The following is a 25349-nucleotide window of genomic DNA, read 5'->3' on the forward strand; positions in this document are numbered from 1 at the left end:
CGGTTTTAACATTTTCACATTATTTATTAATTATTATTATCATTTACATTTACATTCACATTTAATTATAACAACTAAAGACACAATCTAATAATATATTAAATTAGAAATAGATTGCTTACTCTTCAAGCATGCAAACGGACTTAATGATTCATTCAAGTTTCTGAATCTATCAATTCTGATCATGGGTCATCATTTTCTAGCAGAGCGACTTTTCCTCACTCCTCTAGTGCTGTCTGTGCGTAGCGCGGGTTTCGGTCGGTGTACACACGAGGGCTCGCTTCTTCCGATGCTTTGATTGTTGTTCCTCTGCAAACCGGAAAGTTGGGCTTGCCTTGAAGTAATTCGGCAGTATTTTTCTTCTCTATTAAATCAATATGGGAGACTCAAACGAAGACAAGCTTTACAAAGCCGAATATGCTAAAAGTGGCCGTGCGTCGTGCAAGAAATGCAAGGAGAACATTGCTAAAGATTCGCTCCGAATGGCCATCATGGTGCAGGTAATGCCGTCTGGGTCTGGACTCTTCTGCAGCAGCAGCAGACCCTGCTAAGTTAGCTAAGAACCAAACCATTCATGCGGTGCCTCCAAAATGATGGGTGGTTGTTTTATATTAAAGATATCCATTATTTGCGGATGTTTTTTATTCCAGCATTTCATTTTTATGGGCTTTGTTTTTTTATGGAAGGCCGCTGTTAGCAATTAAATAGCTAACAGCCATTGAATGTGATCACAAAAGAATAATTAAATGTCATCAATCCTAGCCTCGCCTAATTTGCTACACACAGGCAAACATGGTCAGAAAGAAATTGCTAACAAATATCGGCTGCGGAGATCATAAATGACGAAAGCCTGTGTAAAGGATTACTACGTCTTGACGTTGACTTGGGTAACTTTCCGAAGCTGCGCCATTGTAACGTTAGGCATGGCAACTTTATACTATATTTTATACTATAGTCTTTAAATCGTCTTCTTTTAAGAACCACATTCGGTTAATACATTAAGAAATAATCAATGCCTTTATTCATCAACAAAACATCATCACAAATCCATCAATACAAGGCTTTAATTGGGCATTTCCTCATCCAGTGTTGCCTAAACTTGAGGGATTTAGAACCACAATCTAGATTGCAGCACAGTTACTATAACAATATTGTAAATAACAATAAATATGTGAAATAAACCAATTCCTGTAAAAACTATGATGCTCCTGTTTTCCCTCTGGTCCCCAGTCGCCCATGTTTGACGGGAAGGTCCCCCACTGGCACCACTTCTCCTGCTTCTGGCAGCGGGCAGCGGCCCAGTCCACCGCGGACATCGCTGGCTTCTCGGACCTCCGCTGGGAGGACCAGGAGAAAGTCAAAAAGGCCATCGAGACCGGAGGAGTGACCGGAGGTACGCACAGTAGTTTAGTTTTTGATTGGTACCGCTTTATATTATGGTCATAAATAAGATGTGTGACTATAAATGTTAATAAATTATTGGCTAAATAACTTTTGTTTTGTGTTTTATCAGTTAGTATTAGTTTGTATTTGTATTTTCCTGATTCCAAATCTAAAAGACATATCCCATTCTTTCCTTGTGTATTCACATGTGTTGTGTAGAAGTATGACATGTTTTCACTGTGGTTAATTTGCTGGACATTTTTTAATTAAAGGCAAAGCAGACCAAAAAGGCGGAGCCAAAGGAGAGAAGACGCTCAATGACTTTGCTGTGGAATATGCCAAGTCTAACCGCAGCACCTGCAAAGGCTGCGAGCAGAAAATAGAAAAGGTTACTACGTGGTTACTACTCCTGTACACACGGACCCATGATAACATTTATACTAGATGTCTCTTTTCAAACAGTTCCACCTCAAATGCTCTATCTACACATATTGAAAATGTTGTTGATAAAATTGAATGAAAAAATTCTTTGCTAGAAGAAGGATGGTTAGAATTCTATCCAATATGCCTTCTTTATAGAGGCATGCAAGTAGGACAAAAACACTGACGTTGCTCATAAAACTTATTATGGGTCCGCGCCTTTTATCTACCCTAATCTTGTACTGTAAATTGACTGGTGCTGAGTGTGGTTTGTGAGAATTGATATGATTGTGTTTATTTTATCATGGTGCTGCCTTCTTGGCCAGGTCATTCTCGTAAAAGAGATTTTAAGCTCAATGAATTTCTACCTGGTTAAATAAAGGATTGATGATGATGACCAGGGCACAGGTACAGTAGCACAGTAAACTAGAGTCAACAACGCACATTGACCACGTTATGTAAAAAAGTAGCAGACAGATAATTAGCACTATGAGCAACAGCTGTGTTTTTCCTATGATGACACCGCTGTGAATAGGGTACATTGTTTTGAAGAGCATGGCATTCATTCTTATCCCGCATACACATTACCATGACAAAATGTTCCGTTATTCTGTACATGGCTTTATTCGAACCCTCTTCCCATGCGCCCCCCCCCCCCCCCCCCCCAGGATCAGATCCGCGTGTCCAAGAAGTCAGTGGATGCGGAGAAGCCCCAGCTGGGTCTGATCGACCGCTGGTACCACACAGCCTGCTTCGTCAGCCGCCGCGAGGAGCTGGTGTTCAAGTCCGAGTACAGCGGCGCCCAGCTCAAGGGCTTCAACGCACTGCGGGCCGAGGACAAGGAGGACCTGAAGAAGAGGCTGCCCGCCGTGAAGTCTGAAGGGTGAGCGAGAGGCTGCAGCCCTAGCGAGAACTAACCGCACGGATTGGAGAATTCACAGTCACAGAGAGGGTCGTCATGCCCTCTGAGTGACAAGTGGGGCGCAGAAATGTTTTTTGTTTGGGTGGGACGGTGTCGTCGCTATGCGGCTCGACGCCTAGCGGAAACAAGTTCTGAGTTTGATCCCCAGTGTGTGCAGGCTACCTGTAGTCTTCCTTGAGCAAGAGGCCTTAACCTCTACCTACTTGCTACCAACCTGTATACTAACAACCACAGTATTGTATACAGAACGGTGCTGTTCTCGCCAGAAGACTGGTTCACAGGCTCACCCTGCACTCCAACTACTCCCCTCGCACCGGCATCCGACGGCACGTCAGGATCGCCTTGAACGCGTCTCGGAAGGCCTTCATCTTGCAGGCGTACAGGAAGGGGTTGATGACGGAGTTGGCGTGCGACAGGATGATGGCGGTGAGCAGCAGCTCGAAGGGCACGGGGCAGCTCGGGCAGAGCAGCAGGAAGCAGTTGATGACATGCAGCGGGATCCAGCAGGCGGTGAACAGGAAGAGGACCAGGAAGAGTGAGGAGGCCGTTTTCATCTCCTGCTTAACACTGGCGGCCGTGCGAGCCGCACCGGCCCCCCCGCCGCCGCCGCCACGCTCGGCCTCGATGCGCCGCAGCTGCCGCTTGACCGTGGCGAAGATGCGCGCGTAGATGAGGAACATGACCACCAGCGGCGCCAGTACGCAGGCGAAGAAGTTGAAGTAGACCATGTAGGCCATGTCGACGATCAGCACGAAGAAGCAGTGGCCGGAGGAGCCCGGAGGCGGCGTCTTGTGCCAGCCCATCAGCGGCACCAGGCCGATGAGGAAGGCCAGCAGCCAGGTGACGACGATGACCAGCACGGCGTTGCGCGGCGTCATCAGCGCCTGGTAGCGGAAGGGCATGAAGATGGCCACGTAGCGCTCCACGGCCACGGCCAGCAGGCTGAAGATGGAGCTCTGCGTCAGCATGATGAGCACGCTCAGCATCACCAGGCACAGCGGCAGGTTGTCGCGCGGCAGGCCCACGCCGGTCAGGATGGCGCACGGTATGGCCACGGCGCCCACGCACACGTCGGCCACGGCGAGCGACACCAGGAAGTAGTTGGTGACGGTGCGCAGCTTGCGGTCGAGGCCCACGGCCGCGCACACCAGCAGGTTGCCCACCACGGAGAGGGCGGCGATGATGAGCTCGGCCGCCATGTAGGGGCCGTTTGGGGACGCCTGCTCCTCGTCGGGCGCGGGGGACGGGGTGGCGGCGGGGACGGCGTTCCTCAGCGGGTCCGGGAGCGAGGAGTTCACGCCGGCGTTGATCATCGCCCTGAGAGAAGCGTTGAGATCCAGCAGCAAACTGGTGTTACGCCATGCATGTCCTGAACAGAGGAGTGTGTTTAAATTGTGTGTGTTTGAATTGTATCTCGCCACCAGATTGCATTTCAATTAGCGGTATCACTCACCTAGGTATGCTGGTGGGGTGACAGAAGAGCGGTTGAGATCTGGCGTCATCGTGGGATAATTCTGTTGCTCCGCCGCTAGCTGAGAAAAACTGTGACTCAGAAAGCCATTACGAAAGAATAAATGATAGTTGGAGTAGGTAGGCCGTTTTTATAGTCGCTAATCGTCCCCTCCTGGGTGTCTATTTTGTTTCTGGTATAGGATGTTTCTCCATAAGTTATATTCTCCAAAGGCTTGGACGGACAAACAGGGTGCTTTGGGATGGTCATTATGGTATTGTGTTAACGCGGGACAGAAGAATACGTCTCGCCATGTTGTGACCAGGTGTCACCGGTAATGAAGCCTGGGGACACCGGGCATGATCCAACTTGTGTTTGTGTTTGCTTTATGTCTGTCCATCAGGTGATGAAGCTCTAATTAGTTTCCCTAATGATTAAAGGTGTCATAATTAAATGTTTGTGTGAAGCGAATCCCAGGTTTTCTGTCTTCCTCTGCTCCTAGTTAGAAAGTTTCGATCTTATTTTGAAAGTTCACGTTGATAGGTCGGGTCGGGTTATCATATTGACATGATTTCTGACCGAATTGTTTGTAACTTTTTTTTTTTTTTTTTTTTTTGCCCCTGTAGAAAGAGAAACGGTGACGAGTTGGACGGGGTGTCAAAGAAAGTGAAGAAGGAGAAAGAAGACGAAGATAAAAAGCTTGAGGACCAACTAAAGGTGCTTACCTAAAAGATGAAAATGACCGCAAACTGCCTGCGATGACTATGCACCCAATCAGGTATTATAAAAACCTGCTTGGTAGATCCATGAACCACCCATAGCCAACCCCATTTTTCTTGACCTCGTGTCTCCAGGTGCAGAGTCAGCTGATATGGGGCATCAAGGACAAGCTGAAGAAGAACTGCTCCGCCAACGACATGAAGGAGCTGCTGATTGCAAACTCCCAGGAGGTTCCATCTGGAGAGTCCAACGTAAGGATGCTGCTGGTGTCTAGATGCACCGAGTCACTCCCTTCTCCCACACATTACGCTTACATTCAGTCAATAACGGGGCCCTTTCGATGATATCCGTTTCGTTCTCTTTGGGGCTCATTTGGTGATGACCGGTATTTTTTCCCAGAGATGCAGTGTCACCAACGACACACAGTTAGTTACACTCAAAATGCTGCAAATGCAAGGGGTTTCATTAGCTGGCCATAGGCTTAATCACCATTCTTTTACCTCAGTCGCAATATAGTGACTTAACAGACATTCATTATGAAAACCTGAGATTGACCCTTGTAATAATTGACCAGATGCTTATATACCAATCAAGTTCCGAGTTGGTTGGTTTAAATTGGGTGTAGCCATGTTGTGTGGTGTTTATGATAATACAAGCAGATCCATGGATTGTATTTTGGATTGGCTGAGAGAAGGCGGGCTTGTTTCTGACCAGAATTGTGTTGTCTGCTAGCTGGTGGACTGCCTGGCGGACGGCATGGCGTTCGGCTCCCTCCAGCCCTGTGCGGAGTGCAAGGGGCAGCTGGTGTTCAAGGGCGACGCCTACTACTGCAGCGGGGACATCTCTGCCTGGACCAAGTGTGTGTTCACCACCAAGTCGCCCGTCCGCACAGACTGGGTCATTCCAAAGGTGTGTGTGGTTACATTAAGCTTACTCGACATATACTCAGTATTTCATCCTTAAATAAAAAGTAGAAGGCAAGATGTACTATTTAATTACAATGGTAATGTAAAGTGTACATTTTTTAATGTTTTTTTCAAACTATGTCTTGATGTTTGTTCAGGAATTCCACGAGGTTCCCTTCCTCAAGAAGTTCAAGTGTAAGAAACAGGACCGGATCTTCCCCAAGGTTGAGCCCAACGCCACCCTGGTGGTCGCCACCGCTGCCTCCAGTGGGTCGACTAAACCTTTCCCAGAAGGGGCCCCAGCTGGTCAGTACTGCAGGGTTGACCCCTTATTTCCCCCCGTCACGCCATACAGACAAAAATATATATGTCTTACAAAACATAAAAACACATTTTCACCAACTAAGATCTGAGATTTGGCCAGGGTCTGCAATTTTAAACAAAGGACATTAAAAAATAAAATCTTTGTTTTTTCATTATATTAATTTGTAGGCAAGCCTCTGACGGGCATGAAGCTGCTTGCTGTGGGTAAACTGAAGAAGAACAAGGATGAGATCAAGGCTGTCGTGGAGGAGATGGGCGGGAAGATTACCCCCTCAGCCAATAAGGCGGACCTCTGCCTTAGCAACGCAAGTACGAATCCGCCCTCCTCGTGTACGTGTACAGACCAATATACAGCCAGATGCCTCTGAGGTTCACTGCTGCTACAGTTGGGCAGTAATTCAAGATTATCGTTTATTGTCTTCTATTAACCCTCAGCTAGACGTATTAGAGTGCTGTATGAGGATATCAAAAAATTATTCCTTTTTTTTTTGTTGCATAAAAAATTATGCTAAAAAATCATTTGAGCATAATTATCGTGTGAAAAAATCACAAAGTTCGATATCGCTCTAGCTGTCTCACGCGGAGAGCTCCGCGTGAGACAGCTTGTCAAAGGGTAGAAACTCATTTCCAAATTTTTCCAGAGGAGCTGGAGAAGATGACCAAGAAGATGGAGGAGGTGAAGGAGGCCGGGGTGCGAGTGGTCGCCGAGGAGTTTCTCACGGACGTCAAGGCGTCGGGCAAGTCTCTCCAGGAGCTGGTCTCCGTGCACGCCATCTCTCCCTGGGGGGCAGAGGTCAAGGTGGAGGTCAAAGTGGAGCCCAAGGCTGCTGCCGTGCCCTCAAAGTCCGGGGCCATGGCCGCCAAGAGCACCGGCCGCGTGAAGGAGGAGGAAGGTAAACGCCTTTTTACGCTTCTGTTTTTTATTTGACAGACATGATGTTTATAATTAGGTGGAGTTCCACGTTGGTTTCTGCTGATTGTATGTCTGTGGATGTAGGGAGATACCCAGTATTCTTTGTTGAAACGCATGCTTTGATGGCTAGTATAGTGGAACCGGTTGTGGAGTAAAATGTGCAATTTGTTTCAGGGGGCAGCAAGTCTAAGAAGATGAAGCTAACTGTGAAAGGAGGAGCTGCCGTGGACCCTGATTCGGGTAAGTGCTTCTCGCACATTCGGTTGATCAGGAGATTTAACGCTGCAAGGGTTGTGGGTTCCATTCCTTCTTTGGCCGACCATGCTTAGAATGTTTGCACTCGCGGTATTGATGCTTTGGAAAAAAAGTTCTTCTATTTCTCTTTATTTATGAATGAGAACTCTGCTCCGCTCAGGCCTGGAGAACAGCGCCCATGTCCTGGAGCAGAGTGGGAAGATGTACAGCGCCACCCTGGGTCTGGTGGACATCGTCCGCGGAACCAACTCCTACTACAAGCTGCAGCTCCTGGAGGACGACGTCCAGAAGCGGTCAGTCGCACATCCCCAGTGTGCAGTTTGTAGACAGAGGGCGGGACGTATCTGCGTTGCTGCTAAAGGAGCCCTGGTTTACCTCTACGTTGCGACATTGATTTGGCCATTACAAGCCATTTCAAGATCTACCCTGTAGGAATGTCATACACTGGAGTGTCCACCCAGATGTGAAAGGGCCCTTGAAACTTGGCATGCCAGCATATTAGCCTTGCTAGAATGAGTATGTTGGCATGCTCTGAGAAAAATGCATAATTATAAGGATTTATTTCTTATCTAAATATAGATTAGTTATTTATTATAAACAGGAATCGAGTGTGCTGGCAGTCTTGAGGGCCCATGAGCTTAGCTGAGCTCCCCCCTAACTGACCCCCCTACTGCCGGGTGCCCGCTGCAGGTACTGGGTGTTCCGGTCCTGGGGCCGCGTGGGCACCACCATCGGGGGCCACAAGCTGGACAAGTTTAGTGACAAGCTCGCAGCCATGGACAACTTCCTGGCCGTCTACACGGATAAGACTGGCAACACCTGGAACTGCACCAACTTCACCAAGTATCCCAATAAGTTCTACCCGCTGGAGATCGACTACGGACAGGTACACGCTCGCATGAAAACCTCACCGCAACACTTTTCTTCTTCGGTATCAGCCTCGTAACCATACATTTTGTTATCAATAACAAAATGTTACCTTGTTGTATTGGTTGATCTAATGGTAGTTGGAGCATTTTTAGAACATGGTGGAAACTTCAGTAGATTCGATTGTTATGCAAACCACATTATGTGCATGACTTAGTTTAGATCACCACTCCCTACAATCGCAACACATGTTACTGTATATCCCAGAAACACTTCCCGAATGATGCTTAAGTGATTATCTTATCAAAAGATAATTGTGTCATATATGGTGTCTCTGTCTATGGCGCTGATGGTCTGTGTTTCTGTGTTGCCGGGCAGGACGAGGAGGCTGTGAAGAGGCTCACGGAGAGTGCTGGCACCAAGTCTGAGCTGGCCAAGCCCGTCCAGGAGCTCATCAGGATGATCTTTGACGTGGAGAGCATGAAGAAGGCCATGGTGGAGTTTGAGGTAATACTCCAGCCTTAAACCAAATCATCGGTGTAAGCGTGCGCACACCTCGCAGATGGGAGCTTAGACGAGAATGTATCTGGTCCCTGGAGACGCAACATCACCTTGAATATATATATTTTTTTTATCATTTGTATAACTCCCAAAATAATTAATGTTTTTGTGTTTTTTTTATCATTTGTGTCCTTGTCCTGTGTGCAGATTGACCTCCAGAAGATGCCCCTGGGAAAGCTGAGTAAGAGGCAGATCCAGAGCGCCTACGCCCTCCTCAGTGAGGTGCAGCAGGTCAGTACCAGCACCCTGGTCCCCTCCGCCTCCACTGGCTCTAAACCTGCACTTGGAAAGCATCAAGTCTGATTTGGGCACTTTAATTTATCCTTGGCAGGATATTAGGGCACATTGTGACGGGAATCATAAAGATTGTATTTCTCAACAGTTAGACATTTATTAAATAAGATATTTTGATAATCTATGTATCAAATGAAAGTTCCAACAGCGTACAGTGAAAATGCTGCCAATCTCGAGGATGGCGTATGGATTTGACCATATCATAAAATGTTTTAACACATTTATAGACAGCATGACTGTATTTTAAGGTTGTGGAATTATTTTCCGCGCCAAAACCCATTACACGGTCACCAGTTACATTCTCCCCTGTGAGATCAGCAAGGTCATCTAATCTATATCTGTGTGTAACCTTTCCTCTGACCCCAGGCTGTGACAGACAGTTCGGCCGAGTCCCAGATCCTAGACCTGTCCAACCGCTTCTACACGCTCATCCCCCACGACTTCGGCATGAAGAAACCCCCTCTGCTGAGCAACCTGGACTACGTTCAGGCAAGAGCATGACATTCACCCTCCTCTTATTATGGATGTATTTATTGGATAAAATGAAGGTTGCTGAAGTTGGATAATAAAAAATAAAAATCTATAAATTCTTATTGTTGTTGCCATTTGGATACTGAGATCTCAATCTTGTCCATTCCATATCGTTTTGGCCCCCTGTGTTTTCCCGGGTGTATAATGAGATATGTCTCTTGTGTTGGTACAGTCCAAGGTCCAGATGTTGGACAACCTGTTGGACATTGAGGTGGCCTACAGCCTGCTGAGAGGAGGGGCAGAGGACAACGGGAAGGATCCCATCGATATCAACTATGAGAAACTCAAAACCAAGATTGAAGTGAGCGTTGTTCCCTTCCATCGCAGATGCATCTGCCATCATTTACTGTCGTTGCTGTGTTGGGAGGGCTGGTCACCTGACTATCTGCTTACTTTTTCCACAGGTGGTTGACAAGAACAGCGAGGAGGCCGAGATCATTATGCAATATGTCAAGAACACACACGCTGCTACACACAACACCTACACACTGGAAGTAGACGAGGTGAGTTGGACACACGCGTGGCACACACACACATACACACACACGCACACACTCAATGCTTTTTAGAACCCACCGAAACAACCATCTTCTCTCTCCAGATCTTCAAAATAGTTCGCGAGGGCGAGTACCAAAGGTTCCGGCCCTTCAAGGACCTGCACAACCGGCAGCTGCTGTGGCACGGCTCGCGCACCACCAACTACGCCGGCATCCTGTCTCAGGGTCTGCGCATCGCCCCCCCAGAGGCCCCTGTGGTCAGTGCTGCTTGTTGCCTCTTCCCAGAGACACACGCATCCTGTCTGGGATGAGTGTGCTTATGGATTACCGATAGGTTACCAATCGACCAATAGGATAGGTTAACGATTTATTTTAAAGACTGCACTTAGTTTTAAAAGATTGAGGCGGTTTTCCCTATTGCTCCACTGCTGTTAAAGGGGACCTATTATGCTTTTTCGACTTTTATGACCTATAAACGTTGTTATAATGATTGATAGTCATGTTTAACCATGCACAAAAAACGATGTAGATTTTCGGGAAACTCTTCCTCTCATCTGGGCGCTTTCAGCATTCTCTGTCAACGCTCGGTTTCGTCCTTCTCCGCCCCCTCGCCCCCCTCCTGCCAACCCAACTCCGTTGTGATTGGTTACCTTCCTTGAAGCGCACACGCGGGCAGATTTGACCAGGCATATGGGGGCGCGGCAGGATTGCCTCTACGTAGATGATTTCCCGGAAATGTGAACAAGTGAATCGCAAACGTTGCCCCGAGTGTTTAGCGCTCTGTCTGCACAGCCACCCCAGACTGTCAGCAGGGAATATGTCGAAATGCATGTACGTCATTATTTGACACTTTGGTATGGTTAAACATGACTATCAATCATTATAACAAAGTTTATGGGTCATAAAAGTCGAAAAAGCATAATAGGTCCCCTTTAAACTTGTATTTAATGCTTTGTGGATCAATATGTAAAACAATGTTTGCATATTGGGTTTCCATGGAAACTCATACACAAGAGCACGGAACATCTTGGAACAAACAATGGAAGATTGTAGGGGTGAATGTATAACCAGGAAAAATAATGTATTGATTTATTCCGCTGTCACTGTTTTAAGAGCAGCATTTATGTGTTTTTTGGAAAGCCTGACGTTTTGCCCTTTTTCCTCTCAGACTGGTTACATGTTCGGCAAGGGTGTGTACTTTGCCGACATGGTGTCCAAGAGTGCAAACTACTGCCACGTGTCACAGTTGGATCCCGTAGGCCTTTTACTTCTGGGAGAGGTCGCCCTTGGCAACGTGTAAGTGAAAAACACATGGCCCCATGTCCTTGTGTTGTGACTTTGTTCAACCTGGATTTTCCTTTGTGTCAATTTATTAACGCTGTGATTATTTATGTTTGTCTTATTGCAGGCACGAACTGAAGAAGGCTGCGCACATTACCAAACTACCTAAGGGAAAACACAGTGTTAAAGGTGAAGTTCTTCACCTTCTTAACCACAAGTTATTTGTTGCTTAATTGGATTGCTTCATGTCTTGTTTTGGTTGGTTATGCCTGTTGGTTTGTCAGACTTGATGGTAATAATGTTCTTCTGGTTCGTACTAGGTGTGGGCAGAACCGCCCCTGATCCCGGGTCCACTGCCACTCTAGATGGGGTGCAGGTGCCGCTAGGAAAGGGCTGCAATACCAACATCGACGACACCAGTCTTCTCTACAACGAGTATCCTTATTCAAATATTTCCACTTGGTTCATGAGTTTGATTGTGCAATCTCTTCTGGATTATTTGGTTAAATCAATTCTCCGGCACCACTATGATTTATTCACTATAACTCTCCTTACTCGATCTTTAGCTCAATTTGTGTGGTTGGCAGATGTTTAAGCAGTAAGCCAGGAGAGGCCATGGTTTACAGTTATATTATTAACCAAGCTAGGGGGCGCTGTTGGGCTCTACGCCAGGTGGAGTGTCTAAAACCCCAATAGCTACAAAACGAACACAAGGCAACATAAAATGCATTTATTTATGCAAACATTCTTTCACCAAGCAATATAGTTCCTCATGACAGCATATGGTTGCCAAGCAACACGGGCTAGCATACTTTGACATTGGCAGCACATAAACTAGCTAAAGATTTATTGTTGTTGCGTGTGTAGAATAGAATATTTTAAAACGGCTTTGCTCCAATCGGGGAAAAAATAATATTTTCTTCTAAAGCCAATTCTAGTACAGCTATTGGTTTAGAGTATTGATAGGAAGACCTTGATACGCAGGAATCGATGAAGGAATCGACATTTCTTTCCTCTCTGCACACTCAATATTGGCTTTCATCTCGCTTTAGTTTGGAAGCTTTCCTTTAACTATTGCTCCTCCCAGGTACATCGTTTACGACGTTGCACAGGTGAACCTGAAGTACCTGCTGAAGACCAAGTTCAACTACCAGACGTCTCTTTGGTGAGAGAGGCCCGCGGTCAAACCGTCCAATCGGTTAAACTCAAAGAACGACCCCACGACCACCACGTCACCCGGACGCTCAGCTTGTCTGCATCCTCAGCAGACCACCATGTTCCACAACGGATCCAAGCTGTTGCGCCTATATTGTTCCTGTTGATGTTTAAGTTCCCTAAATGCACTCCCCATGACGTAATAACTGTCAACTGCTTAAGCATTGGTATATTATTAGGCACTTTGGTGTCCATCTTGGTAGGGAACTCGCTGCGGTTGAAGCGAGGCACAATACTGTACGGAACGTTTCGGGCACTGTTTAGTGATCTCCTGTTTCTCTCGGGGTAGCGGTTCAAGAAATACAATGTTACCGTTTTCTTTTGTTTTTTCATAAATGTGGTAATAACAAATAGTAGCGGGATGGTAATCTATTCAACCATAAGAATTACTGTCAGTAACAAGCTATCGGCGACGTAGAGTGGAAGTCCTAGACCATTGTTGTTCTGGGTGCCGTCTTTAGGATTTCCTTGTCTTTTAATCAGTCTTCCAAGTCTTTGGTTCTTAGGACAATGATACTGTAAATTAAACTGCTGTTGAATGTGGTTCTGGTTCATGTTACTTTGTTTCATTTACATCAGAGAATAAAAATCTTGAGACATACCTAGATTATTTTGCATCAATATACTTCATAATGCTTTAGTTCATCAGACTTCTCAATTAATATAACCTTACATTTACATTATTTCTAATGGTTTGTGTGCATTCCAAAAAACAAGGTTGGTACAGGGAAATTTAAAGCTCAAATATTTTTGGTGAAATATTGAGTATTTTCATATATTTATCTAGGGAAAACTTTGAAAAGGAATTTCCAATCATGTAGAACATGTTATATTATGCAAAACATGAGTCTTAGTATTTTTCGTAAAATAGCAGGCAAACTGTAATACATTATGTGAGCTCATAACTTCAGTAGCGGAAGTAAATCCTTGTACAACAGAAAAATAGTAAATTTTAGAAGAAGTGTTTCTTAAATTGCCCTCCACATAGCGTCCCGACCCAGAATGCATTTTGACAAGGTCTTTGAAAAAGCGGCGCGGCTAATTCAAGATGGCGGAGATGGACCAGCTGTTAGATGAGAGTGAGTAACAACACTATTGTAAAGAGTTTATGATTTTAAATTACACAAACGCCATGTGAGTTGGAATATACCCATTTCGTAGGGAATTTTCGCTTCAATAAAGTAATGGGCTTAGTTTAGATCCAAGATGCAATACACCTTTTATACGAAGACAAATACCGGTCTGTGCAAGTTAGCTAACGGTGTTTAGCAAAAGGGGCTAGTGGTAGCTAAAGCTCGAGTTAAGGAGACACACGTAGCTTAGCTGTGTAAACAAGTTAGCTTAGCCGCAACACAATATACGCTAGCCACTACTATTTCTAAAAACAATGACAAATCACCTCCTTAATATAGCCGCTGTCTGAACACATCGTATACACACACTATGTGTTCAGCTAGGTGTGTTTCCAAATGGACTGGGTTTGTTGAGCGTAACAGTTCGTTAAGCCAGTAATGCATTGTTTACAATCTTTGACGTTACGGAGCCGACAGGCCATCTTTCGTCCTGCTGACAACTAAACGTTACCTTTTTAAATGGTACTACGTGATGCCATATTTAGAAAGGGTTGCTTTGAGTTAAATGTTTTCTTGCTCATTGGCTTTTGTCAACTTCATCTATTTATCTGTTATTTCACGTACGTGTTTGACAGCTACATACATGTTTTCGGCCATTCATTTTCACGGTATCCACAAGCTGAAAAAAAATGCACTCAATGTGGTGGTATTAAGATGGTGTCATGTTGGGATGTCATTATCACTTGTACGCCATGTCTTCGAAGCACTGTTTTGGATTGGAATAGATGGAAAGTTGACACTAGTTATACCGGTTTGTTGTTGTGTAATAACAACGTCCTACATCGTATATAGAGGGAGAACTATTAAATATCGTCTTCTTTTCTTTCAGGCTCCTCGGCTGAGGCACTTGTTAGTCTGAAAGGTATTGTAAGAAAACTATTTGTGTGTCTTTTGTCAAGGGCCATTTTGTCGAAGCATGTTGTTGAATAACATTGAACTGAAATGAATAGAGATTTAAGGTTTAATATCATATCATCCGATGATGACATTCTAATCTTCTATTAAAGATGGAACTTGCGCTCTTCTTTCAGAGGGTAGTTTGTCCAACAGTATAAATGAGAAAAACAGCTTCCCCAGGGCTCACAACACAAGAGGACGAAATTCCTCGCTGACAATGGACACGGTAAGTGAGAAAGAAGCTGGTTTCACATATTTTTATATTGTTAGACATAAACCCTTCTTGCATACACTAAATAAGCATAGGAAGTGGCAAGCAATGTATTCCATGTCTTGCTTAGTTTGTAGTGCATTATATTGTTTGTAACCAGTAATGCTTACAGTTGCTTCATGACTATTTTGGTTGTTGTTTAATGCATACATTTTTCAGTCCATAAAATATGAAATACTGGGTTGTTGCCCGTCTCAAGTTACAAGACTGCAAAGTGGGATCTGAAATTTGCTTGCTTTGTCTGACGAGCAAGTATGCATTTCCTAATAATGTCTGGATGGAGAGAATCAGCTACATTTCCAAAGCTATTAGCAGTACTTCTTTATCCAACGGGTTAAAACGGGGAACTGTAGCATTGCTATTACAATGAATTACAATGTAGTTATGAATCCCATATGGAGGACTCATCCCCCTGTCTATCTCTCCAGCCCACGCGGAGCTCCAAGAGGAGTCGACTCTTTCGGGATGAGGAGGAGCAGCAGCAGCAGCAGCAGCTGCAGCCACAGCAGCGAGGCGCTTCCAAGTCTCCCCGGAGGAGTCAGAGGGTCACCACCACACCACAGGTACACACCCTCCTTCTGGAGTCTTGTCACCACACCCCAGGTACAGAAGCTCCTTCTGGAGTCATGTCAGAGGAGCAGTCATGTTCATACAGTCTTTCAACATAATATACATTTCACTTGGTGAAATTGTCCTCGCCTAAGGACATGTAGTCTTTGGATGTGGAATGTAGCCCTTTTGTGTTCTTGTATTGTATACATTTAGCGACGTTCCAAAATGATCACCTGCCACAATTAAATATATTGGACCCTGCATCTAGATGTAGATGCAGAATGTCTGTCCTACATCTAGAATAATAATATAAAATAATTGACATGAATGAATGTGTGATAAATCAATGTGAATGCTATGCAGTCGAGTCAAGTACATTACTGAACTTGATTTAATCAGAACCTCAGTTTGATTCCAACTAATGTAGCTTGGGAAATCCAAAGCGTATCCAATATGGTGAAACATAATCCTCCTCGTATACATCCATTGTGACTGTTTGTTGAAAGGTCAGAGTGAGGTTAACATTATTGACTGACTATAGCATTTCACCCGTTTCCGCTTGCAGAAGTTTTCCACCGTCACAACTCCAGACAAGAAGGCATCGCAGAAAATCGGTCTCCGATTAAGGAACCTCCTCAAGTTACCGAAGGCTCATAAATGGTGCATCTACGAATGGTTCTACTCAAACATCGACAGGTAATGTCTTGCGCACGCCGTCAGATCATCTGTGGGACCTGTTGTGTTCCACACTGTGTGGCTTGTTGGCACGAGCTGGGACATCTGATGTCTGCTGTGTTGCTCACTCTGTGCTGTGACCTTCATTTGTAGGGAGTAGAGGGGACTTTTCTCTCTCTCTCTCTAGCATACACAGAGCAATCAGTCGCAGAATAGAATAGAGTAGAGGCTGAGGTGTTTGACTTAGAGCTGCATGATATATTGTTTCAGCATCGTCATCATGGTGTGTGCAAGCACAATAGTCCCGTCGCAGCATTGTACAATGTCAAGTGAGGCAAATTACCTCAAACGGGTCATGATACAACTATTTCGCTCCTTGATCACAAAGAAAAACTTGTATGGTTCTCCTTTTCAATCACTTGTCTAGAACATATTCCTGTCTTTTTAATAAGGCTCTACAGTGCGAGCATCTCAACGAATGACATTATGACTTTATTTTTTTACATGCAAAACAGGTTGCTGAAAAAGCCCTGCACCGTGCGCTCGTGAATGACACGCTAGATTGAAAGTGAATGCATGGAGTGTACTTACTTCCTCACATGAGGGAGCTGAAACGGGTAGCGCAAACACCCTCACTCCATTAGCATAGCCGCATAAGCAGTTTGGGTTGGACCGGCTAAGATTCAGCATAGTCAAATTGAAGTCTTCAGGCCAGACCAATCGTTGTCTGATTTAGTCACAGTATGACCATATGTCAATCTGTCCATTCATGTCAGTTCCTGCATTCATGTTAATGAATGTAACTGCATTCATGTTAATGAATGTAACTGCATTCAGATAATGGATAATTATTTTGGCAGTATATAATAATAAAGACCAACATAATATACCATAATTCGTGTATGCAATATATGAATCTATGAAATCAAACAGTGGAAGGTCTCTATGGAGACGATTAGAAATAATGAAGGACATTTATTCAAGACATTTATTGAAGCCAAACATAGCACAGTAAATTCCACCCTGTAGACTTAGTCCATCACCAACACATTATTTTATTACGTACAGAGGCTTTTCCTTCTAGAAGCCAAGCCATGCTGTGGTAACACTAATTTAGCACCTCCCAATGCAACGCATTGCTGAGACACACACACACACACACACACACACAATGTTCCTGACACGATAATTCAACTGCTTATGGCGTTGAAGATTTGAGGTTACCCCTATTATCAACAAGAGAATAATGGACCACCATAGCAAGACACACAGACACCGCAAGGCAAAAATTGATTGTGAGATGTTTATGTCCTATTCGAAGCTTGCAAATGTGGCAGCCTTTGCTTTTGTGTAGGACCTTTCCAGGCTGCCCCTTCTGTATGAAGGATATTTCATTCCGTGAGCAACGACTCATGCAAAGTCGTGGTCCAAATGTTCATTAATAACACGCTATTATTACTTACTATTACCAAATTAATTTAGATTTTACTTTTACGAAGTTTGACGGCAAAACAATAGTGTAACAAAGTAATGAGTACTACTAAAGATTCCTGACAGCTACTGAAGTTGATTTAAACTAAAGCTTTTAGGTAATTAAGAGTGTGTAAGCTAAACTCCCCTTGACATTAATAGTGATACATATTGATACACACAGTTTTTCATACTTCCACACTTCTCATATTGTCTTTAATGTTAAACATATGTTATAGATATATTTTTAATGATGTATAGTGTAATGTTTTTCTGGGGGGACAAAGCCATCAACTGGTATGAAAATATGCACGTTACAGAATTCCAGTCTTTTTTCCAATTGCGTAATGTTTTGTACATTATCGTTCAGCCCTAGTTTGTCTCCTAGCCAAAATGTTCTGGGATTGATTCACAATGTCTGCATCCGCCAGCAAGATGTCTATCCCGAGTTTTCTTGCTCTTGCTTGCTGTATTCACTGTAAGTAAAACTGTTCATCCTAAATTATTAAATATGGACCTTGTATTGCCTTCTTTCCTTTTTATTTATCCCAGACCTCTGTTTGAGGGCGACAATGAGTTCTGCCTGTGTCTGAAGGAGTCCTTTCCCAAGCTCAAGACCAGGAAGCTGACCCGCGTGGAGTGGAGCACCATCAGGAGGCTGATGGGGAAACCGCGACGGTAAGTACCACCTCCTCCTACCACCCCCATCGCTCTTCCTCTCTACCCATTGAAATGTGTCCTTATGCTAATCATTGCTTCATAAAAATCCAAATTGCGAAGAAAATAAGTAAGTTAAAACATTTCATCACAGAACCCTCTTTAATGCTTGCATACACCCCTATAATATTTTTCTTGTGAAAGTGACTGATTTGTAACAATGTTCAAGTTACATATTTGTTGCTATTTTCTGTGCTCCAGGTGCTCATCTGCATTCTTCGCTGAAGAGCGGACAGCGTTGATACAGAAGAGGCAAAAAATGCGTCTGCTGCAACAGAGAAAAATCTCGGACATGTCACAATGCAAAGATCTCCCAGAGGAAATCCCTCTGCCCCTCATCATAGGAACCAAAGTAACCGGTAATCTCATGATTCGATTACGATTCACCCGTCAGTGATTCAGTTCTACTTTTTCTTCAATGCAAATAAGCAGCAGCAGCATCAACGGTATCTGTGGCACCGATCTCAGTTCATACCTCACAAAGGAAAAATCCTTCTGCAGTGCATTACAAGTGTACTTTTATCTACAAAAATATGGTTTTCACAGATCAGCTCTAAGACAGGGCTCATCCTAGACCTAACAGTGGTCCATGCTGCGAATGATTTCTCAATAAAATGCGTCCTAGCGTTTTCATATATACATTTTATAATATGTTGATATTTTGGATACACCTTTATTGGTGTATTTTGTATAGTTTTACATTAATGACACCTCGTCTGGAATGTCCCGAAATCTGAAATTTAGAGCAGCATATTGCTGCTATATTAATGAATCACAATACATAAACTGATATTGCAATATCAGTTTATGTAATTTAATTTGATATTCATTAATTTTATTCTGTCTAGAATGCCCCCCCTAGTGGTTGTTCAGTGAAAAGCCAAATATAGCAATTGTAGATTAATTTAGAAGCTGGATGGCAGCCCTCATATTCTAAAGCTTCATGCGTGTCTGTTGATCGCGACTGCTTGTGTGTTTTTTTAACCAGCCCGACTGCGGGGGGCTCACGACGGCCTGTTCACGGGGCAGATCGACGCCGTGGACACCAGCGCCGCAACATACCGCGTCACCTTCGACCGCAACGGCCTGGGCACCCACACTGTGCCGGACTACGAAGTGCTGGTAAGTCTCGTGCCGGCCGTTTTGGCGTGACAAAAGCATCAAGCAGTGAACACGGGTGATCAGAACCGCTTGGCTTGTGTTCTTTGTTTCAGAGCAACGAGCCCAACGAGACCATGCCCATCTCGGCGTTTGCCCAGAAACATAGGGCTGCACGCTACCTACAGAACCTAATGACTCCGCCCAGAGGACCCTGTCCGTCCGCTACCACGCCGATCCTAATGGTAGGGGACCGGCAGCTGAACATTGATGCCCGTGTCAACCTGTTCAGCTTGTCAGAGTGGGGTGCAATCCACGCACTCTGTGGTTCATATGCTGGTAACATTCTGTTGCTGATGAATGGGATCTTCTTTTCCTACCACGGTGGATGCACTTGGACTTGCCTGAACCTCCTGACACTGTCTTGTAATAAAGGGTATTTTGAGATGCATTTATATATGTGTATGTATACTTAGCGTCTGTTGGATCTGCATTTGATTACAGGACAACGACCCTCTCATCAGCCAGTCAACATGGAAGAGCAGACTCCCCGCTGGCGAGGGGGAGACATTAGGGGGGTTTCCTGTCAAGTTCCTCGTCCAAGTGGTGAATACCGCTTTTTTCTAGTGCTACTCACTGCTAGACCTCCCTTATCCGAGTGCAGCCTCTTAATCCTTTCCCATTCCTTATCTTCCGCATCTCCAGACGAGGCTGTCCAAGATCCTCATGATCAAGAAAGAGCACATCAAGCACTTGAAGGATATGAACACGGAAGCAGAGAAACTGGTACAAAAACCTTACGATCTGTTTTCTTATTTGTACATGAGGGTATTTGCCCGTGACTGAATGCGTATTATTTTTGCCTGACTGCCATCACTGTTTGTGGGGATGTGGTTTGTGTGTCTCCAGAAGTCCTACTCATTGCCCATTGGCCTGGACTTCCAGAAGCGCTACGCCACCACAGTGCTGGAGCTGGAGCAGCTCAATAAAGACCTCAACAAAGTGCTACACCAGGTTCAGCAGTTCTGCTGCGAGGTAATGCAAATAAATCCCACGTTGGCTTCCTCCTATTTGGATCTATTTATTTAGCGGAGATCAGAATGTCGTGGTCTGCGCTACTCTGTATTTAGTGTTACAAATGTGTTATTGCAAGTCAATGCTTTAAAGTCAGCTACCATATACAGAATGTACACACTTGTGTATAATTAGTAAATCTTTTGAACGCTGATGACCAGCGTCACGGCTGGTCCTCCCTATTCTAGAAGTAGGCGTTGAGATACTTTGGAAGCCAAAATGTTACTGGTGTCATCTCTTCCAGACTAGGTGTGTGTGTGTGTGTGTGTGTGTGTGTGTGTGTGTGTGTGTGTGTGTGTGTGTGTGTGTGTGTGTGTGTGTGTGTGTGTGTGTGTGTGTGTGTGTGTGTGTGTGTGTGTGTGTGTGTGTGTGAGAGATTGCCTACAGGCAATCTAAGATGGTATAACTTAAATGACTGGAGGTAAGATTAAACCAAACCATCGGTATCAGCGTGGGCACACTTGGCAGATTGGAGCTTAGACGAGAATGAATCTGTGGTCCCGGGAGATGCAGCTTCACCTTGAATACTGTACCGGCGTTTACCACGGGGTTGATCTGAACGGTACTAACAACACGCCCATGTCTGCCCCCTTACCAGCTGGCCCCGGACCAGGGCATGGCTCCGGCCGACCGGCCCACGGAGATGCGGCAGCGGTGTGAGGAGGAGGCCCAGGAGCTGGTCCAGAACAGCAACACCCTGCTGGACGGCCAGCAGAGCGTCACCAACCCCAGCCACACACAGCTCGTCTCACGGCTCACAGCCCTGCTGCTGCAGATCAAGGTCAACACATACTCAGACACACACCCCTTGCCCAATACACAAAATACTTGTGGTGTGTGTGTGTGTGTCTGGGGCCGAATACGCCAATGATTTAATACTTTTGTAAGTGTGGGGAAAAGCTCCTTACCACTTTTAATACCCATCTCCAAACATTTATTTTAGTTTGTTGGTTTTTTATAATAATAATAATAATACATTTAATTTAGAGGCGCCTTTCAAGACACCCAAGGTCACCTAAGACACCCAAGGTCACCTTTATGTCGCTGTCTTTATTTTAATTATGTGGCACAAGCTCTTCGCTATCTCAAACTGGATGCACGGGCCAAAAAATGCAGTCCTTGTTGTTTGTTTGTAATAATATCTGCATGTTTTTTTTGGTTATAGTGTTTGGCTGAAGGGGGTGACCTGAATTCGTTTGAGTTCAAATCTCTGAACGACTCCCTAAACGACATTAAGAGGTCGATAGACCAATCGAACCTCAGGTAAGGAACACGTGTACTAATGTACAAAAACGCATTCAAGTACACATGCAGTAATTTTGTGATTGAAAGCAGTCCTGTTGTATAATTCGGTGCATATTTCAGAATTTCAAGAACTTCCTCTCAGACAAATGCAAGAAAACTCGTAGAACCTTCAATAAAACGGCACTATACACAAATGTGTATGAATTCCAACATGCCTGACATTGCATTGTATTGAAAGAATAATGTGACTGACTGAAATAAGAAAGAAGAGGGTTACCAGGGGAGACGGAATATTCTGCGTGCCTTGAGGCCCCGCAGGCATGTATTTGTATAACTGTCTGCAAGAGACAGCTGGATGCAATGTATCCAAGCAAAAGACTTCATTACCATGCCAGCCACGCTATTCCAATGCTTCTCTCGCCACAGCGCTGCACATTTTTCAAGGATTTAGCGCTGTTGTTCAGGTCTAAAACAAGCTGTGTTTAGTAGAGCGGGTCATCTTACCTCTGTTTTTGCTAACATTTTAGAAGCTTTAAATGTTGAACATATTTTTGGCCGATGTATTACCGTGATAACAATCGATTCATATAACCAGAGGTCGGCATACCACAATATATAAAGAGTCTAATTCAAATACTTGAAATAACTTGCAGGTTGGACACCGTACAATAATCTATTCCTTTTTATTTTCAGTTGCTTCCAGAACAATGTGGAAATCCATGTGGCTCACATCCAGAGTGGCCTTAGCCAGCTGGGAAACCTGCACGCCTTCGCTGCCAACAACACCAATGCAGTCTGACCGCTTGCACTCTTTCTGAACACACACACACACACACACACACACACATACACATACACATACACATACACACACACACACACACACACACAGCACCCTGCACATGGAGTTGGTGCTCTTTCCGGAACTTCTTCTATTTTTCCTTTTCCTTTTTTAATTCTGCAACAAAAAAAACTCCATGCAGCCATTTTTTTGGACTCGCAGCACACGACGCAGTGTTGGACGTGCAGCTGAATCGGCCCAGAGTGATTTCCAGAACACTATAAAGCATATGGGGAAGGTGGGGTTAATCTTTTAGCAATTTTTCTGTGTGGGAATGTGGCCCCATCGATCGAGGCCTACGCTCCAGTTCACTTCTCTCATCCCCGGTGGTTGTTTTTCCATGTGCCAAAAATTACACATTTGCAGTTTTTATAGACCATATTTATTTATATTTTAGTAGGTGTATGGTTATAAGACAATATTTTACTATTTCAGAAAGATTACTCTGTATGTATTGTAGCTTTGCTCCACTGATGGTAAGCACAGGGGAGGATAAAGAATGTTTTGTAAAAAAAGTTTATTGTAGATATTTGTACAATACTGAATTATTAGGACTATTGTTGACATTTCTGCTATGTGAAATGGCTTTTTTGTAATTTTGTGTGCACTGAAAAAGAGATGTGGTATTTTTATAAATTATCGGCCTGGGTTCCAGATACCGTTGGTTCAATTAATTTTATTCTCAGAATTTGGCATGGCACCCCCTTTCACTGAACATACATCTCTGATGTAACCCTTAATTCAAGTTGTTTACCAGGACTTTCAGTTTTGTAAAGTTGTATATGGGAGTGCCTCAGGGCGAGTGTATATAAATATTGCTGTCTTTTTATATTAAACATTGCAAAGCAGGTTTCGGTCAGTGTGTAAGTGTGTTGATCTTATTTGGAAGAAGACATTGTGCATTTATAGACAAGTTTTTTTTTTTAATAAATAAGAATATATTTTAAAGCAAGTTTACAATTGTATACTACATACGTACATAATGCGACTGTTTTGCTGTGTCACAGAATCACATAAAACCCCCAAAGCCGACCATGGCACTGGTTTCCCAATCAGAGTCCGAGTCAGAAAAGTCCTCACTGGCATGGATCGGAGAAAAGTGGCAGTGCGAATGTGTTGGAATTGGGGGAATAACCACTTTCATCTCCGGTCCAATGGTCTTGTTGGGTGGGAAATTGTCGTATTCCACAATAAGCTTCGGTCCTGCGTTTCCATGAGATGAGTAATGGGCTTTGACGTCATGTTGATGCGCCTTCTGAAATGACGTGACGCAGGGGACGACAACGCTGAGTTCGGGCTTTTTCGGAGACATCGCTTCGTAAACACAAGAAGTTACAGACTTGTGTTCGTAGCTCTGTTGCTTTGTCGTAGATGAAGACACGTGGTTCTCCTCGCCTTTACAGTGGCGCTGAGTCGGTCTGAAGCTGCCGTCCAATGGGAAGTGTGTTAAACCTATCATGTCTGCAGCCATTCTGTTTTGGAGTTGCGCGAACGGGACGGGGGCAGAGCTGGTCGGCCCGTTGGATTTCATGGGGGCCGATGAGCTGACCTGCCGGCGTGACTTGGCCCGTCTGTTCTGGAACCAGACCTACAATCGAAGAAAGTTGAATTTAGTCCTAGTTCTTATTAATCAATTAAAATGAGATTTATTGGACTATTAAAATAAACATGTAAATTGCCAAAGCATTTAAAATAATCCAACAAGTGGGATATAACCGCTTGCCTTTACCAACCACTAGATATTGACCATATTATGTACACATATACAATATATTCAGGCTGATAGCTCGCATATAAATAATATTACCTGAATTCTGGACTCCGGCAGACCAGTCAGAGCCTCAAGTCTCTCCCGTAGGTAGATATCAGGATATTTAGTGTCAGAATACACCTTTTCCAGCACTTCGATTTGCTGCGGGCTGAAGTTGGTTCTCTTTCTCCTATGGGTCAACAGTGCCATGCTGTCCGCCCTTGGCGCAGTAGAGTTGAAGTATTGAACCGAATCTGGAACTGGGAACAGCACAAACATAATAATTTAGTACATTTGATAAAGCACATAAGTAAATAACAAGATGAAGATAGAGTTCGAGTATTATTGCTCTGCTTATACAATGAAGTTAAATTCCGGAATTCGGACGTAGTAGTCCTGTGCGTAATTACGCACCGAGAACCAACCTGTTTGCATGCTGTTCATCCCCATATTTCCTTCGTGGTACATCTGGAAGTGATTCATTTCCTCGATGTGTAGATTTCCGTGAACTGTAGACATTGTAGGCTACTCCTTAGGTCGGCGTCTGAGTGAGTGTGAGTTCTGGAAGGTCGACTGCAGGGCTTATATCCACCCCTTGTGTTTGCTGATCAAAAGTGTCTTTAGGACGTGTGAATGGCTAGCCGAACCGTCATAGTCGGCTGGCAGGAAAGCATCCGCGTACAGCGACTTCAGACATGTCTGAAGGCCAGTGTGTGAACGTTTAACACCTCTGACGGTTGTGCAGCCACAGGTTCCTTTAAAGGGTTCTAATGGAACATGCATGCGCAATACACATCACTTTGAAAAACATTGACCCTCTCCTGAATGGACGGAGCGATCACAGACCAGTAGCCTTCAAAGAGCACATCTCTAAGATGCCACTTCCTCCAGCGTTCGGCTTACATCCAAATATGCAGTTTGTTGGTGAATACAGTTATGGGAATGACGAGATAAGTCATTTAAGTATCCGATCAAAATACACATAACTTGATATTGTTTAGTGTAAATGTATTGGAAATTTGGAGATTATGGATTATATGGAGATTTAATTACACATTTTATTTTGTTTATTCTGTTTGCATAAATTG

The 25349-nt window shown here is 44.3% G+C and overlaps 4 protein-coding genes across 5 annotated transcripts; 2 read left to right on the forward strand and 2 right to left on the reverse strand.

The window, feature by feature from the left end:
• The first annotated feature begins 225 nt into the window (after nucleotides 1–225).
• On the forward strand, nucleotides 226–13139 carry parp1 (poly (ADP-ribose) polymerase 1). The gene is made up of 23 exons (XM_060042009.1): nucleotides 226–500; nucleotides 1231–1393; nucleotides 1656–1771; nucleotides 2472–2686; nucleotides 4802–4892; nucleotides 5030–5146; nucleotides 5628–5804; nucleotides 5959–6106; nucleotides 6293–6433; nucleotides 6766–7017; nucleotides 7212–7277; nucleotides 7453–7585; nucleotides 7983–8178; nucleotides 8538–8666; nucleotides 8868–8951; nucleotides 9381–9503; nucleotides 9718–9846; nucleotides 9950–10048; nucleotides 10147–10299; nucleotides 11211–11338; nucleotides 11451–11512; nucleotides 11644–11758; nucleotides 12411–13139. Exons 1-23 carry the CDS (start codon nucleotides 378–380, stop codon nucleotides 12490–12492), a joined length of 3042 nt encoding a protein of 1013 aa, XP_059897992.1. The 5' UTR covers nucleotides 226–377; the 3' UTR covers nucleotides 12493–13139.
• On the reverse strand, nucleotides 3025–3924 carry LOC132450254 (adenosine receptor A2a-like). Its single transcript, XM_060042331.1, has one exon. It carries the CDS (start codon nucleotides 3922–3924, stop codon nucleotides 3025–3027), a length of 900 nt encoding a protein of 299 aa, XP_059898314.1.
• Nucleotides 13140–13511: 372 nt separating the features above from the next.
• On the forward strand, nucleotides 13512–23361 carry lin9 (lin-9 DREAM MuvB core complex component). 2 transcript variants are annotated; one of them, XM_060042010.1, is made up of 15 exons: nucleotides 13512–13617; nucleotides 14501–14533; nucleotides 14703–14794; nucleotides 15268–15402; nucleotides 15957–16087; nucleotides 18089–18214; nucleotides 18455–18612; nucleotides 19242–19375; nucleotides 19468–19596; nucleotides 19856–19957; nucleotides 20057–20137; nucleotides 20261–20386; nucleotides 21024–21206; nucleotides 21591–21688; nucleotides 22364–23361. In XM_060042010.1, exons 1-15 carry the CDS (start codon nucleotides 13587–13589, stop codon nucleotides 22467–22469), a joined length of 1665 nt encoding a protein of 554 aa, XP_059897993.1. In that variant the 5' UTR covers nucleotides 13512–13586; the 3' UTR covers nucleotides 22470–23361. The 2 variants fall into 2 exon arrangements, with proteins under 2 accessions (XP_059897993.1, XP_059897995.1); XM_060042012.1 differs by lacking the exon at nucleotides 13512–13617 and adding an exon at nucleotides 13639–13995.
• On the reverse strand, nucleotides 23200–24559 carry mixl1 (Mix paired-like homeobox). The gene is made up of 2 exons (XM_060042014.1): nucleotides 24319–24559; nucleotides 23200–24099 (listed from the first exon to the last, which is right to left on the reverse strand). The coding sequence occupies exons 1-2, from the start codon at nucleotides 24538–24540 to the stop codon at nucleotides 23521–23523; spliced, it is 801 nt and encodes a 266-aa protein (XP_059897997.1). The 5' UTR covers nucleotides 24541–24559; the 3' UTR covers nucleotides 23200–23520.
• Between the last annotated feature and the right edge of the window lie 790 nt (nucleotides 24560–25349).

The sequence above is a fragment of the Gadus macrocephalus genome, chromosome 21, assembly GCF_031168955.1.
Source record: "Gadus macrocephalus chromosome 21, ASM3116895v1".
NCBI lineage: Eukaryota > Metazoa > Chordata > Actinopteri > Gadiformes > Gadidae > Gadus > Gadus macrocephalus.

Coding starts and splice junctions, on each gene's coding strand:
- parp1 (XM_060042009.1), top strand. CDS start 378: ATGGGAGACTCAAACGAAGACAAGCTTTACAAAGCCGAATATGCTAAA. Junction 1,772..2,471: donor GCGAGCAGAAAATAGAAAAG/GTTACTACGTGG, acceptor CCCCCCCCCCAG/GATCAGATCCGCGTGTCCAA. Junction 6,434..6,765: donor CCTCTGCCTTAGCAACGCAA/GTACGAATCCGC, acceptor AAATTTTTCCAG/AGGAGCTGGAGAAGATGACC.
- LOC132450254 (XM_060042331.1), bottom strand. CDS start 3,924: ATGGCGGCCGAGCTCATCATCGCCGCCCTCTCCGTGGTGGGCAACCTG.
- lin9 (XM_060042010.1), top strand. CDS start 13,587: ATGGCGGAGATGGACCAGCTGTTAGATGAGA. Junction 15,403..15,956: donor GGGTCACCACCACACCACAG/GTACACACCCTC, acceptor TTCCGCTTGCAG/AAGTTTTCCACCGTCACAAC. Junction 21,689..22,363: donor ATAGACCAATCGAACCTCAG/GTAAGGAACACG, acceptor TTTTATTTTCAG/TTGCTTCCAGAACAATGTGG.
- mixl1 (XM_060042014.1), bottom strand. CDS start 24,540: ATGTTTGTGCTGTTCCCAGTTCCAGATTCGGTTCAATACTTCAACTCT. Junction 24,100..24,318: donor TGCCGGAGTCCAGAATTCAG/GTAATATTATTT, acceptor CTTCGATTGTAG/GTCTGGTTCCAGAACAGACG.